The 16,053-nt window shown below is 54.3% G+C and overlaps 1 protein-coding gene across 1 annotated transcript; it reads left to right on the top strand.

Annotated features, from left to right (window-relative positions):
- Nucleotides 1-919: 919 nt before the first annotated feature.
- Nucleotides 920-9,325, top strand: CDK5RAP3 (CDK5 regulatory subunit associated protein 3). The gene is made up of 14 exons (XM_004764727.3): nt 920-1,076; nt 1,303-1,348; nt 3,579-3,710; nt 3,979-4,079; nt 4,454-4,502; nt 5,086-5,264; nt 5,349-5,485; nt 5,699-5,843; nt 6,196-6,306; nt 6,694-6,769; nt 7,382-7,470; nt 8,105-8,310; nt 8,699-8,870; nt 8,982-9,325. The coding sequence occupies exons 1-14, from the start codon at nt 1,071-1,073 to the stop codon at nt 9,045-9,047; spliced, it is 1,515 nt and encodes a 504-aa protein (XP_004764784.1). The 5' UTR covers nt 920-1,070; the 3' UTR covers nt 9,048-9,325.
- The last annotated feature ends 6,728 nt before the right edge of the window (nt 9,326-16,053 follow it).

Genomic DNA, 16,053 nt, shown 5'->3' on the forward strand with positions numbered 1-16,053 from the left:
CTCCAGTCTTATCACCCATGAATCCACTCTCCTTGCAGTCAGTTGGAATAGGGCCCTCCCCGTTTCAAGCCCTGCAAACCTCCCTCCTCTCAGTCTGCAGGAGTGAAGTCCAGGTTACTTAATGAGGCTCCTCCCTATGATAACACTTCCACCTTTACAGTTTCCCCACTGGCCATTCCTTGCCTCAAGCCTTTACTGCACATAAGCTGACTAGCCGTCACCACCGCCGGCATCTGCAGTGTGAGACTTGCGCAACTTGAAATTCTTCCATTTTTAAAAAAAGGGGCCCTGCACCTTTTTTTGCGCGGAGCCCCACCAATTACGTTTCCAGTCCTGGCTGCCTGTTCCTTGCACCCCTCTTGCTGTTTGTGGCCTCCAAAGCTTTGTGTAGTTTCCTCCACCTGGGACACCCTTCCCCCGCATACCCCTTTTTCTGCAGCTCTTCCTTTGAGGCTCAATTTAGGGGTTATCTTTGGGATGCCTCCTTCTCCTTCCCTAATCACCCACCACGGAGCAGGTGCTCAACACACGTCTATCAGATAAACTGAACGGGAAGGCAAAGTGAGACAAGTACCACAAGAGACCTACAAACTACGACAGACGGTAAAGTGAGGCAAGGCCAGAAGGAGGCATTTCCAACGGCCTCCAGGTGGCCAGAGTCGGTTCTAGGACCCTCTCTGCGAGACCACTGATCCCTGCACCGAAGGCTCCGCGCTCACCTGGCCGGAAGCGGCAGTGATTAGCTCTCGGGCGCCGCCAGGCGCCACCTCGCCGCCCCTGCAGCCTTTTCTCTGCGCCCCCGCTCCTCTTCGGCCCTGAGCCCGCCTCGCGTCTCCCATTGGCTGTCTCCCATTCTCCCGCCCCTCCCGGGCTGAGCCATTCGGAGCCCCGGGGTGGGTGGGGCTTGGGGCCAGGGGTGGAGCGCGTATCCCGATTGGCTCGGAGGAAGGTGGCGACGTGGCCGGAGGAGGCCGCTTCGTGCCTAAACTGAGGCTAAACCAGACCAGCGCCGGATTGGTTGTAGGTGGGGCGGGCCTGAGTCGCCGGCCGGAAGCGGAAGTGGAGGAAAGATGCAGGTGTGAGGACAGGAGCTGGGGGAAATGGGGGCTTGGTCGGGGGTCCCGGGCTGATTCAGCCCGTCGGTTCTTCGCCCGCATCCCCGGCCTCCCTCCCGGGCGCGGCCATCTCTCCGGCCCATCATTCTGGCCCCACAGGGTGGCGGTTGAGCCCCTGAAATGAGCGCGCCGATGGCACGCCCCCTTCCCGCTCTCACGCCCCGTTCTCCGCGGTGTTTCCCTCCAGGACCATCAGCACGTGCCCATCGACATCCAGACCAGCAAGCTGCTCGGTAGGAGGGGACGCCCCGCGCTCCCAGCTGTCGGGGGAGGACCTGCCCTTTGCCTTCTGTCACCAACAGCTGGGAGCCCTGACACCCCAAGACCCCTGTTGAGGTGCTGACCATTCGCCTTGACCCATGCTCCCAGCCGTGGTTACCTGCCATGCTTGAAGGAGCAGGAAGGAACTATACATAGAGTCTGTACTTGACCTGCGTCCTCGACTGTACATAACATTCGTGGCACATATTGTCAAATCATTCAGCTGCAGAGTGATGGCTTATTTTAAAGATGGGCAGCTACTAAGTGGCGGATAGGAAATTGGAGCTTGAGCCAGGTTCCAGTGTCTATGCTTTTTGTATGAAAAAAACCCTTCCCCTCCTTTCTTTTGAAAACCTTCCATCTTCCTTTGATTTTAAGAGGAAGAGGGACATAGGCCCAGTTGGGAATGAGTGGCCAGGCCATCTCCCTGCTGTCTGTATCTGATCTAAATACCTCCTCAGTTCAGAGCTAGGCAAGGATCTCTTCATCATGACCCTTCCAGGGCAAGTGGACAACTAGTTCATTTTAAAATGCTCGTTGCACTGATCAATTTGATGCCAGTTTTGTCGTTAAGATGACATCTGTTTGACTACCTCATCCCCTTTTAGTTCTAGGACATGTACAGAACTTTTCTTTCTGAAGATTTTAAAGGAATACAGCAGAGGGAGTGTAACCGGTAACTACGGTGGGACCCCTGTGTTTGACCAGGTGGTGACCAGGTGGCAGGTGTATTAACAAGGACAAGGTTCTGAATTCACCACTCTGGGCCATATAGTCAGTCCTGTGCAGTGGCCACTAAATGGAGCTTCTTCAGTGTCATTGCAGATTTGTCCCAGTTCTTCAGCACAGGCGCAGTCCTGGTGTATGAGCTGCTCATTGGTTATGGAAAGGACCATACCATTTGTTAGCGTTTGGTCTCCCAGGTGTTGTTTTGGGCACTTGACATTGTAAAAACGAAGATTTTTACTAGTATTTATGGAATGTTTGCCATGTGCCAGACAACAGTGCTCTGTGTTTTACCTTCATTCCCTCTTCAATTCAGTATCTTATTATCCCCATTTTATATGTGGGGAAACTGACGCACGGCATGGCTGAGAGACTTGCTTAAGAAAGTTGATAATTAGGGGCACCTGGGTGGCTCAGTTTGTTAAAGGTCCAACTCTTGATTTGGATTCGGGGTCATGATCTCAGGGTTGTGGGATTGAGCCCCACGATGGGCTCTGTGCTCAGTGAGGAGTCTGCTTGAAGTTCTCTCCCTCTGCCCCCCCACCCATATTCGCATCCTCTTCCTCACCCCACCCCACAAATAAATCTTTTTTAAAAGTTGATAATTAGAAGGTAGGACCATCTGAACACAAAGCCTAGCTCTTAGCTCCTTCCTACTGAGGACATGTGCATGGCTCTCATCCGCCCACACCCTCTGCTACATACAGATCTGGGCCAAGAGACCAGGAGGTCAGTCGCACTGGTATTCTCGTGGTAGGTGGTACTTCACTGTTGAGAGTCGAACAGTGGTATCTCGTCCTTAGGGCGCTGTGGGTATTAGGGGCTTTGCGGTTGTTCATTCATCTGGTACTTGGCATAATCATCTTGTATTTTCCATTGTCATGGTTAATCCCAGCCCCGAGGAAGTGGAAGTTGAAAAGCATCCTTTGTCAGTACGAAAGATATAATTACCCATGGAAGCAAAAATATTATGGAGAATTTAGAGTGGTCAAAAGTGGCGCTTTGATGTCAGGACCAAATTTAAAGTTTTTCGTTAGGGGCGCCTGGGTGGCTCAGTGGGTTAGGCCTCTGCCTTTGGCTCAGGTCATGATCCCAGGGTCCTGGGATCAAGCCCCACATTGGGCTCTCTGCTTGGCGGGCAACCTGCTTCCCCCTCTTTCTCTCTGCCTGCCTCTCTGCCTACTTGTGATCTCTGTCTGTCAAATAAATAAAAATTTAAAAAAAAAATCTTTAAAAAAAAATAAAGTTTTTCGTTATCCCTGTGCAGAAGCAGTTGCTCTGTAAAAGTCAAACTCTGTGACAGAGTCCATTTAACCCCAAGGGTCCCTTTGAGCCTCTCTTTATTCCCATAATCCCCACACCTTAACCAATAGGCGTACAGCTTTCAGCCAGTGTCTTAGCCCATTTCCCTTGAGTTAGTGATGGACTTCCAGCTGTGTGAATGGAAATGCTATGATTTGGGGGTTTCTCACATAGACTGGCTGGTCGACAGAAGGCACTGCAGCCTAAAATGGCAGAATCTGGTGTTGAGCATCCGAGAGAAGATCAATGCTGCCATCCAGGACATGCCAGAGAGCGAAGAGATCGCCCAGCTGCTCTCTGGATCCTGTGAGTGCCCCTGGGCTACCCTGCTGGAGCCCCCTCTTCCCTGAAGCCCCGTATATCAGCCGAGCTGCTCCCTTGTTGTTTAGCTGTAGGGCTGACCCCTAGAGATTTCTCTTGGGGGTACAGATGCTGGCTTCTTCCAGCACAGCACGCTGAAGGAGAGAACTGTACATGCTAAAATTCTCCGCCTGTTCACCAGTCAGCCATGTGCCCAGGGTAGGTGGGGAAGATACTATAATTCCCAAAGTCTTTGCTCTTCCTTCCTTTCCAGACATACACTACTTCCACTGCTTGAGGATTGTGGACCTTCTCAAAGGCACTGAAGCTTCCACAAAAAATATTTTTGGCCGGTACTCTTCACAGCGAATGAAGGCAAGTGTGGGTCAAGCTGGTGAGTTACACCTGGAAACATCCTGTCTCCAGGGTTTGAGGCTAGGGTCTCATTCAGGGTCCACTACAGAGGCTTACGTAGACTATTTCCTGAGCTTTCTCAGCATCCTCAAAGTTGAGAGCAAAAATAGACCCTACCCCTGGGTTTACATTTTCAGGCCTGCTACTTTGGGGAGCACTCAGTTGTGCCACATTCTTAAAATGACGTGGTGGTCCAGCCAATGCAATGAAGGAGGACAAGAGCTCTGGGTCTCATGTGATGTGAAGGCTGGGGGAGCTTCCCCTGTTTGTGGCTTGAGCTAAGATGTGGTTGCTGAGCGCTACTCCCCCTCACTTCTGTTTCTGTCCTTACCCAGGATTGGCAGGAGATCGTAGCCCTGTATGAAAAGGACAACACCTACCTAGGTAAAGTTGCCCAGCCTGGGAGGCCCGGCGTCCATGGTGCAGCCCACTCCCCAAGTTCTGAGACACTAGGCTTCCAGGAAGCACATGTGGGGAAAGAGGCTGGGGTATAAATGTTTGCCAGGTTGGCAAAGAAATTCCCCAAAGGGTGTTGGGAGGAGGAGGAAGACGAGGCAGGTAGTAGGCATGTGTTTTGGTCCTCCCCCTCCAACTTCTTGGTGACTGATTCTGTCTGCAGAAGAGGCATGGGTCACCCGGGGTCCACATCCGGTGCCGGAAAGAGTAATTACAGGGTGCGTTTTACGTTGGGATATGTTTCCTAAAAGTCCTAATAATAATAGTTCATACTTACCGAGCATCTACTAAATGCAAGGAATTCTACTCATGTTTTATGTGCATTCTCTCTCTTAATCCTCATGGTAAATGTTTTTACCCCAGTGTTAGAGAGGAGGCCTGGATCAGAGAGGTTAAATGTCTATGTGCGCTGCCCGGCTGGGAGGGGAGGAGCGGGGAGGCCAGGTGTGTCCCGGGGCGTGCTGGCCTCGAGGCCTGGGCGTCTGGGGTGAATTTCCCGGACCCTCCTCAGTGGAACTCTCCAGCCTCCTGGTTCGGAATGTCAGCTATGAGATCCCCTCACTGAAGAAGCAGATCGCCAGGTGCCAGCAGCTGCAGCAAGAGTACAGCCGCAAGGAGGAGGAGGGCCAGGCAGGGGCAGCCGAGATGCGGGAGCAGTTCTACCACTCGTGCAAGCAGTACGGTGTCACGGTGAGCCTCGTCAGGGGGCCCCAAGCCCAGCTTCTCTGCCTCCCACCCGACTTGTCTCAGGCCGCCTCTTCTCCCCTTCGCCAGGGAGACAACATCCGAAGAGAACTGCTGGCCCTAGTGAAGGAGCTGCCGAATCAGCTGGCCGAGATCGGGGCGGGGGCTCAGGCCCTGGGTGAAGCCATTGACCTGTACCAGGCCTGCGTGGGCTTTGTGTGTGAAAGGTAAGGGACCTCAGTGTCTCTCCAGCGGGGAGGGGACAGCTGACCTGTGTTCCTTGGCTGTTCTGTCTTCTGTGCTTGTGTTTTTCCCACATCCCATTTGAGTTTGAGTTCACACGTGTGCACCTGTGGGAGCCTCAGCATCTGTCCGAAGGGGAGCCTGGCATGGGCTTCCTGCGGGCCCAGCGGGAGGCTCAGTCGGCCGCTCCGTTGCAGCCCCGAGGAGCAGGTGTTGCCCATGCTGCGCTACGTGCAGAGGCGGGGGAACTCCACGGTGTACGAGTGGAGGACAGGGACTGAGCCCTCCGTGGTCGAGCGGCCGCACCTCGAGGAGCCACCTGAGCCGGTGGAAGAAGACACGGTAAGACAAGCCTGGCGAGAGCTGCTGCCTTGGCCCCTGCACCCCACTCCCCCTCCGCCTGAGTGCAGAGCCCCAGAAGGAAGAAAGAGGGATTCTGGTGAGAGAGCCTAGAGCTAGAAGGGCCCAGAGGGTTCTCCTTTTTTCCGACTTTCTGGATCCCCGAGTATGGAAGAGCTTGGCTTTGAACTAGGAATCCTGCAGTTCTGTGAACTCTCTGAAGATGGGCTGTCTTTTAGGGTGCTCCTGACACGGTGTGCCGATGCCCCCTAGAGGGACACCTGAGGCCTCTGGGGAGGCATGCCCCTTTTCTTTCACCCACTTTCTGGGTGCTAACACTTTTTTTCCCTTCTAGATCGACTGGGGTGACTTTGGAGTAGCGGTGGCTTCTGAAGGGACTGACTCTGGCATCTCTGCCCAGGCTGCTGGAATTGACTGGGGCATCTCCCTGGAATCAGACTCAAAGGTTAGGAAGCCTTCCTCTCTGAGGACTTTCTGTGATCTCTGCTTTGGGGGTGAGAGAAGTGGTATCTGTCTTTAAAGACGTGACTCAAAGTCCATAGCCCTCAGATGAGGTGAAGACTAAGGGGAGACAGAGCTCCCACAGGGATGTATCAGAGGTCTGGCCCCTTTTCTCCTGGTATCTGGGGGCAAGGTGTTGGGGGGAAAGGCCAGTGGTAACTCTCCAAGCAGTGACGAGGGTAGCATATTTGCCTCCGACCTCAGGGCGGCATGTCCGTCACACAGTTGAAATGTGCAGGCATTGAACTTACCTAGGGCTTTGGTTTATTCTGGCTGCCTTTGATGGGGAAGATTCTTGAAACCCTGCTGAGGTTCTTTGCTTTCCACTCAGGAAGCTGGGGGTGATGGGATAGACTGGGGAGATGACGCCGCTTTGCAGATCACGGTGCTGGAAGCCGGAACCCAGGGTAAGCGCACGTCCCTGGAGTCCTGGCCCAAGTGGGTGCTCAGAGGTCCCCATGTCTCCAGAAATAAACAGTGCATTGCCAAGATTGGGCTGCTCACACATCCAGCTGTTTTCTCAAAATCATGATCATGGTGTGAGAGTAGGGAGATGGAGAGAAGTTCTTAAAATCAAGTCTAGAAGCTCACAACTTTTGAGATAGCGAAAACGGGTCATCTTTTCTGGTGGGAGGGTTCAGGAGGGCCAGTGGTCTTGGAGGTCTGACCAGACGTGGGTGCCCAGCAGCAAAGAGGCTGTAGCAGCGATCTGAGCCACTAGAGGGCGGTGCAGGATGACACTTCGTGGCCTGCTGGAGCAGAGGGGACCCCTCCAGGCCTCGAAGCCAGCTCAGTGGTCCTCCCAGACTGGCCTTTGGTCCTAGTGTCTTCTGTCTGATTCAGGCTGGACCTATGGGAGAGGGTAACCCTTCCCCCCCTGGCCCTCTGGGATGAGACAGCAGGTAGCTTTAGTGCATTGAGTTTGTGTCCAGATGAACCCATCAGAACCTCTCAAACTTGAGGTTCTTTTTTTCTGGTCCCCAGCAACTTTATCACATTTCCGTCTCTCTTCCCGGCAGCTCCAGAAGGTGTTGCTAGGGGCCCAGATGCTCTAACACTTCTTGAATACCCTGAGACCCGGAATCAGTTCATTGATGAGCTCATGGAGGTACCTTCATCCTCTGGGAGAGGGCTTCCCATTTGTGTTCATCTTTGTCTGTTCCCTTCCTGGGGCCCTGCTGGCTGGTGAGGGCATCATGGAGTGGAATTCATAGTCCTCTCCTGTTCTTTCTCTCTCTGCCCAGGGAAGCCCCTCTTAGCCTCTAGAGCAGAGGAGGACAAAGGAATCATGTTTCTCTGGTAGAATAAGAGTGACAAGATGTGTGGCTGGTTCCCAGATTCTTCTAGCCCTTTCTTAATCCAGGGATCCAGCTCAGAAATGGGCTCCTGTTTGCTGAATGATTCCTCTCACAGAGAGAAAACACCTTCACTGGGGCAGAGAGAACCCATCAAGTTTCTGTGCTCTTAGTTTAGCTGAGCCGCACGCAGAGAGGAAGGAGAGGTATCAGGGCTGGAGGTGGGGGGCTGATGGGCTGGGAGGGGATGGAAGAGTGGCAGTGGAGGCTGCCTTGGGTTCTCATGTTGTAGTTGGTAAGTCTTTAGCAGTAAAAGTATTCAGAGGAAATAATCTCTCATCACCCTGCGTCCAACCCTCCCATCTCATTCTTATATTTGGAGCAGTCTGAGGGCTCAGGCTCTGAATTCTCTTCTTGGGTTTCAACCAGATCCTTTTCTGCCCTCAGCTTGAGATCTTCTTGTCCCAGAGAGCCGTGGAGATGAGTGAGGAGGCGGACATCTTGTCCATGAGCCAGTTCCAGCTGGCTCCCGCCATCTTGCAGGGCCAGACCAAAGAGAAGATGCTTACCATGGTGTCAGCGCTGCAGGATCTGATTGGCCGGCTCACCAGTCTTCGGATGCAACACCTGTTTATGATCCTGGCTTCACCAAGGTCTGGCTTTCCCAGTGATGATGGGCCATTCGGGAGCATGAGGTGGGGTGCCACCATCTTGAGCAGCGCTGACTCCTTATGTTCCCCTTCTCCATAACCCCTCGGAGCTCTTCTCTGCCTCCCCTAGCATCTCTGTCACAGTTGGGATCAAGGGTTCTCTTGGGGCAGGACGAGGTGGTCTGAGGTGTGCGGGCAGGCTCTGCTCCTCTGCTTCCCAAATAGGACAGGAGACCTGCGGGCCACATGCCTTGCAGAGAGGGAGCGAAGGGCATGGGGGCTGAGAGGCCCGTTGGGATCTGGTTTCCTCAGCCTCCCTTTTCCCAGCAGCTGAGTGGGGCTGCCCAGGTTCCTCCGCTGCACCAGATACTTACCTGGGTGCCCTGCGCAGGTATGTGGACCGTGTGACTGAGTTTCTGCAGCAGAAGCTGAAGCAGTCCCAGCTGCTGGCTTTGAAGAAGGAGCTGATGGTGCAGAAGCAGCAGGAAGCACTTCAGGAGCAGGCGGCCCTGGAGCCCAAGCTAGACCTGCTGCTGGAGAAGACCAGGGAGCTGCAGAAGCTGGTGAGATGGGGAGGCCAAACCCGCCGAGGGGGAGGACCCTCCCACCCCATCTCTACAGAAGGAGGCCCCTTTGCCTTTGCGTCCTGCCCATGGGGTGTCCCTGTCTTTCAGATTGAAGCTGACATTTCCAAGAGATACAATGGGCGCCCCGTGAACCTGATGGGAACCTCTCTGTGACATTCTCGATGTTTCTACTGGCCCATCTTCCCAGCCTTCAGGAAGGAGGGTGGGAAGCCAGGGCCGATGGGGCAGGGCCCTTGCTGGCCAGAGACCAGGCGACTGGAGGCCAGGAAGCCACAGAAGGGAGGCATCCCTAGATGGTGACCTTGACACCCGCAGCACTGTCTGGCAAGGAGCTGTCTTGACGCCCTATGGCCCGTCAGCCTGGAACCATAGTTTCGGGCCCGCTCATCATCTAGCTGGACTCAATAAAAAAGGAAGAGACTCTTGCTTCACTGCTGACAGTTTCTGCTGCTCGGGGCCTTGAGTCAGGGCTGTGCGCCTGTTTGCCAGGGGTCCGTGATCCAGTGGGCTCCCAAGGCCATTGGCTTTACCTATGGAGCCCCAGGGTCAACGTTCCCCCTTGCCTTCTGGTGATAGGAAGGGCCCCAGTTGAGTATCTGAAGTGGCTCAGCAAGGGGGACTGGGGTAGCTGAGATGGCTGGGCCCCTTTCTCTCCATGGCCAGGCAAGACAGCCCCACTCAGGCCAGAAGCCCAAGGGGACCCGTCAAGTGGCAGCCTTGTTGGAGCCTGCAAAGCTGTATTTTCCTTTTAATCACAGCTTACCTCCAGGCAGAGGGAAAATGTGGTTTGGGGAGGAAGGGTCTGATAAACAAGGTGGAGACAGGAGTTGTCACCTTCACCAGCCTCCTGTCCACTCGCTACCCATAACTGCCTGCGTGGTGATTGGGCAGAGCCCCGCCCAGGACAGCACCCCTCTCCCAAGCCACCTACCCATCCCCGTTTCCCAGGAAGGTAGGGGCTGGGGGTGGCCGGCAATTCGATTTTAATTTCATAGCAGAGCAGTTGATTCATGGTTCTTTGTCGCTGGCGTTGACTCCCGTAATGACTTTCCATCAAAATGAAAAGTGGAGTGACACCACTCATTATTCCTGCTGCTTGTTATCTCAGTTCTGGGGAGGGCCGCCCCCTCCCTGCTGCCTTTCAGCCGTCCCGGACAGTGAGTGATCGCCCCTATTAATCACCGACCCCGCGGACTCCGGCGGACACACGCTATCCGGAGGAGAGAGAGATAAGGCAGCATGAACTGCTCGGAGCCGCTCCTATCAATTAATGTCAGCCCATCGCTTCCCCCCAATCTTTGCCTGTTCACCTCCTTTTGGAGGTATTGGGGGCTGAAATTAGTCTAGGAATTGGAAAAGGAGAAACATGGGTGCAGAATGTCGAGGTAAAACTGTCCTTAGCATCGAAGGACGTAAAGGGGACCGGGTGGGCTGCGGCCAGCCCTCCATTGCCTTGAAGCCGCGTGGCCTCGGGAGCCATCCGAGTCTCTTAGTCCCTGTCCCTCTGAGAGGACGGCTGCTGCCTCTCGCCCCACCTGCTCAGCTGATGGCACCACTGGCCTCCCGGCCTGCCTCTCGCAGCAGCCGTCAGCTCACCAAGGCCAGCTACCCTCACCCGCTCTGGGTCCCCGTCCAGTCGTCAGCTGCTACACGGGCGGATGCTTCCAGGCGCCAAGCTGGGAGAGAAGCCCTGTGAACCGTGTGACCACGGCCGGCTGGGTTCAGGCCTCAGAGTTCCCGCTCCTGCCCTTCCAGAGGAGCCGCTCTCCTGCCCGCTCTGCCCTGCCCGGGGTGAGGGCAGGAAGTCCTACAGACCAAGGTTTGGCCATCTTCGCAGGAGGTGGTGTGGGTTCACAGGGCTCTCTCTGGTTTGGGGCACGTTGCTAAGTGCTGTGGTTAGGGGACTGTTCTCTCTCCGAGGGACGAGGGATTAGGCCTGGTCCACTGCTTATGTGGTAAAACGAAGGCCTACCCTACCCTGATGACCATTGTTTCCTAAAAGCCTTCACCCTGTAACATGAGGCTCATTGTCCAGAACCTTGAGCTGCAGTTGCCTTTGGCCTGGCCTTCACTTCCCGGGGCCCACCTTCTCAACCATGCCGAGATGCTGAAGATCCCTTCCCCGCCAACCCTGTCGCTTGGACCCTATGGGAGGGCAGCATTGTGTCTCAGATGGGCTCTCAGATTTCCCCTCGTGTCACTCTGACTGCAGTTGGGGTCCCACTTGCCGTTCTCTGGATGGCCTGACAGAATCCGTTGTGAGGATGAACGAACACAGAGGTCTCGGAACGGTGCCCAGCCCAGAGTCCGCACTCCTGGACAAATGGGAGCTCTTAGTTTGGGTTTGGGAAGCAGTGGTTAAGGACCCTTCATCCCGGTCTGACTTGCCTACCTGGAAGGGAACGGCGAGAGGCTCTTTGTGGAGCTTGAAGACCAAGTCCTGAGCCATCAGGTTTCTGGGGCTGCAGAATAGTGTTCTGTGACAGTGGGAGGAGGTGGGCTGAGATTCACCCTTAGTTCGATGTGGCTTGTTTTGCCAAGAGCGCACCTGACTCTCACGTTCACTTTTAGGCCACCTTTTTCCAGAGAACATTTCAGGCTCTCACCACTCACCTGACTGGTCACCCTGGTTCAGACAAAGAGGCCGAGTCTGTTTTTCCAGACCCTCCCCTGCCCCGCTGTTAACCCCAGCTGCCCAAGCCCCCTCACCCTCTCTCTGCCCACATGAAGGCTTTCTTCCCAAGGCCTCTCAAAGTGCGGCTCTTCTTGTGATCAACAGAAGTAGGATCTCTTGGCTCCATAGCCCCTGATGGCTGGCCATGACCACGAGCTACATGGAGTGCTGACAACTGTCCCTCTGGCTTCTGGCTGCCCACTGAGGGCTTGCCAAGGAGATGGGGGGGCTAAGATTCTAGAACTAGTTCCCCCTGGCTAGCGTGGGCAGGGATTATCTGTGTCATCGAGGCGGGAGATCTCACCCAGTGAAAGAATAACCCGCTTCGGAGATCTAGTCTAGAGCTGGGGACCAAAGGAGAGCACATCCCAGGCCTCTAGGAGTGGGAGCTAATTGTGGCCAGGCCCACGCAGTCCTGCCCCCTCTCCCGTGTGCGCCTCCCCACTCCCCATTCTCTCTTCCTTGTTAATTCCCAGACATTGCTTTGGTTTCCCTGCTAGAAACACAGGGCCTGTGGCTCTTCCCTGCCTCCTTATCAGCACCTGCTTGTCCTATCACTAATCTTTATTTCTTTATTTCTTTTAATTGCTGCCCATTTTGTCTGCACTCCTGTACACACACACACACACACACACACACACACACACACACACACACACAAAATCCGATCACGGTAGTAGGTTAGGAAGGAAGCCAGCAAAGATCTGGATGGCCTGGGTCAATTCCTGGCTCTGTTCTTGCCACCATGTGATCTTGGCCAAGTCCTTGGACGTCTCTATGCCTCATTTCCTTCACCTGTAAGATGAGGACAGAGATACTACGAGGCTCAGGGTAGGGAGACGCGGCCAGTGTGTACAGCACCCAGATGGTCCCCGGCCCAGTCAAATCCTGATGTTAGCTGTTATGAGAGGGGATGGACCGGAAATCACTGGGACTCAAGTCAGAAACTTGTGTTTGGGGGGGCGCCTGGGTGGCTCAGTTGGTTGGACGACTGCCTTCGGCTCAGGTCATGATTCATGATCCTGGAGTCCCGGGATCGAGTCCCGCATCGGGCTCCCAGCTCTATGGGGCGTCTGCTTCTCCCTCTGACCTCCTCGCTCATGCTCTCTCTCACTGTCTCTCTCTCAAATAAATAAATAAATAAATAAATAAAAGAAACTTGTGTTTGGGTCCAGGCTCTGTGTGTCTGTGTGTCCCAGATGTCTGAACCAAACCCATTGTCTTCTCCATTCCACTCTCCATGCCTCTCTGATATCTCCTACCTCTGACCACCAGCAGGCTCCCAGCCCTTGCTTTGTCCTCCTCCTCATTCATTCCCCTCTCCCCTTAGCTCCCTAAGCTCCAGGAGTAGGAGGCCAGCCCTCCATAACCAGATCTCCATCCTTTCCAGCCTGGGCATCCACCCACAACACCAAACCCACATGGGTCCCCCATCCTCTTCTTGGTTCCCTCTTAGCCTTCCTGCCCCTGCTCAGATAAGGCCCAAATACATCTCTGCGGTCATTTCCGGGCCTCAACAGAAGGACCCGCTCCTCAGCGTCCCTGAAGCCGTGCGGAGACGCCCCTCCCCTGTCACGGGGTCACAGTGCGGTCCTGCAGCCGCCTGAGAATAAGGACCAGGTCTTGCTCACTTCTGTGTGCCTTTTGGAATCCCAAAATTAACTTCTCCGAACTTCAATTGCCTCGGTGATCTCTAAAGCGACTTTGACCTCTAAAATATTACAGTCCTGGGGCTCATGGGTTAGCAAAAAGGAAGAGTCCCACAAAACACTAGAAGTTGGGAAGAAAATTAGGTTTAAGTAGGCTTTTAAAATGGTCTGGCGGTCAAACTTAAATCCCTCTTACACACTTTCCAGGGAGAGCACCTGCCCTGAGTTTATCCTGGGCTCCCTGCTTAGTCAGAGGGCTGTGGACCCATCCTCCCGCAGACACCGTTGCTTCCCAGACCCCGGTCTGCTCTGAAGCCAAGGTCAGCTCCCACTACTGAAGGCCACTCAGAGGCCGCGCTCCAAGCTGCTCGGCCCACTATGGGATCAGGCCCCCTGCGGCCATCCTGCCTGGCAGATCCTGGAGCCCAGCGGGAGGGTGTCAGGAGGGTGTCAGGCCCGCTGCAGGACTGTGGAAGCCGGGGTGCCAGCTGACCACACACCCGCCTGTCCTCCAGGTGCCCTTCCTCTCAGCTGATGAGCAGCCTGCCCCCCCACACCCCTATAAATTGGCCCTGAGTAAACTCTTGCTTCTCCAGCCTGCCATCCTCCTCTCATTCCCCAGGCTTCAAAGAAAACCAGTTTGAATATTTAAACTTCTCCTGTGTGTCTAATAAAAAGTTCTGCACTATTTAACGGCCCAGCTATCCATTACTGTCGGGAGCTGCCCTCTCCCTCCCAGCCTGCCCCTCCCTCCCGCTCACCCAGACCACGTGCGGCAAAGCCATTTGTCAAAGCGCTCCCGCCGGGGGCTGCGCTTGGCTGTGTCGGAAAGGACAAGGCGCCCACGGGGGAAGGTGGGAATGAATAAAGGGGTATGCAAATTGCTGCTTAATCTGCAGAGAAACACCCAGGCTTTGGGGAGACGCTCATTACTTCTTTTAACTGTGATTAACGGGCAAATTAAACCCAAGCCCTTAACTCTCTCCTGGCAGAAGACTCGAACGCAGAGCCCTGGGCCGGGGGGAGGGTGGAGGGAGGCTCTGGTCTGCTCCGGAGGCCGTAGGGACTGGGACGGAGGAGCATGAGCGCGGCCCCTTAACCATCGGTGAGGTTGGCATTGTCAGTGGGGTCCGGAGGAAGGAGGAAACCCTAATGGCTGGGGTTGGGGGGCAGTTAAACTTAATGTATGGGGAGGAGGACTGCATGGTCTCTTTGGGGGTTTTTCAGCCACTCCAGAAAGAGCAGGTGGTGACCGTGGGATTTCCTGCCCTTCTTCCCCGACCCCTACCCCCCAAAAAGGCGAGAGCATCCCTTAGGCCTCACTGATAGGACCAAAGAGGCTTTAGCCACAAACATTTCCAGCCCCAAACCCTGTCCCAGAAACACGTGTATAAGGAATCTCTAGATGTTGGACTCCAAAACTGACCTTGAAGCTGATTAGCTCAGGGAATGGGGAAAGAGATAAAGAAGCAGGAGTTGGGGGCAGAGTGTTTTCATGGGAACCTGGGAATAGTCTGACAACAGGTTATACAGGTTATAGGCACACACGGAGAGACACCCAAATTAGAAGGGCCCAGAAATCCACAGAATCTCTTTGTTTCTTACTATGTCTGTGTGTGTGTGTGTGTGTGTTTAGATAACATGACCCAGCTCCTAAAACTCCGTTTACCACATTAACCTTTTTTTTTTAAGATTTTGTTTATTTTATTTGACAGAGAGAGATCACAAGTAGACGGAGAGGCAAGCAGAGAGAGAGATAGAGGGAAGCGGGCTCCCTGCTGAGCAGAGAGCCCGATGCGGGACTCGATACCAGGACCCCGAGATCATGACCTGAGCTGAAGGCAGCGGCTTAACCCACTGAGCCACCCAGGCGCCCCAACCTTTTTTTTTTTTGACAGAGAGAGATCACAAGTAGGCAGAGAGGCAGAGAGAGAGAGGAGGAAGCAGGCTCCCTGCCGAGCAGAGAGCCCGATGCGGGACTCGATCCCAGGACCCTGAGATCATGACCTGAGCCGAAGGCAGCGGCTTAACCACTGAGCCACCCAGGCGCCCCCCAACCTTTTTTTTTTAAATAGATTTTATTTATTTATTTGACAGAGAGAGAGACACACAGCAAGACAGAGAGAGCACAAGCAGGGTGAGTGGCAGAGGGAGAAGCAGATTCTCCACGGAGCAGGGAGCCCAATGTGGGGCTCGATCCCAGGACCCTGGGATCATGCCCTGGGCCAAAGGCAGACGCTTAATGACTGAGCCACCCAGGCACCCCTACATTAACCCTTCTGTTTGTTTTTGTTTTTGTTTTTAATTATTTATTTATTTGACAGAGATCACAAGTAGGCAGAGAGGTAGGCAGAGAGAGGAGGAAGCAGGCTCCCTGCTGAGCAGAGAGCCTGATGCGGGGCTCAATCCCAGGACCCTGGGATCATGACCTGAGCTGAAGGCAGAGGCTTTAACTCACTGAGCCACTGAGATGCCCATGTTAACCCTTTTTGAGTGTACAATTCATTGGCACTAAATACTTCCACATTGCTTTTTTGTTTTTTTTAAAGATCTTATTTATTTATTTGTCAGAGAGAGCCCACAAGCAGGGGGAGTGGCAGGCAGAGGGAGAACCAGGCTCCGCACTGAGCAAGGAGCCCAATGCGGGGCTCCATCCCAGGACCCCGGGATCACGACCTGAGCCAAAAGCCGACACTCCATCGACTGAGCCCCCCCCCCAAGGCATCCTTAATACTTCCACACTGTTGTGGAACCATCTCTATCTCCCAGCCCATCTGTTTTCACAGGTGATGACTGAGCCATTCCATAAGACCTATAATCACCTCCAAGAAACAGC

Source organism: Mustela putorius, unplaced genomic scaffold (assembly GCF_011764305.1).
Source record: "Mustela putorius furo isolate JIRA1106 unplaced genomic scaffold, ASM1176430v1.1 tig00003962_pilon_pilon_pilon, whole genome shotgun sequence".
NCBI lineage: Eukaryota > Metazoa > Chordata > Mammalia > Carnivora > Mustelidae > Mustela > Mustela putorius.

What these genes read in the sequence shown, in the direction of transcription:
- CDK5RAP3 (XM_004764727.3), top strand. An exon ending in CCAGACCAGCAAGCTGCTCG is followed by an intron (nt 1,349 to 3,578) that starts GTAGGAGGGGAC and finishes TTTCTCACATAG; the next exon opens with ACTGGCTGGTCGACAGAAGG. An exon ending in ATGATCCTGGCTTCACCAAG is followed by an intron (nt 8,311 to 8,698) that starts GTCTGGCTTTCC and finishes TGCCCTGCGCAG; the next exon opens with GTATGTGGACCGTGTGACTG.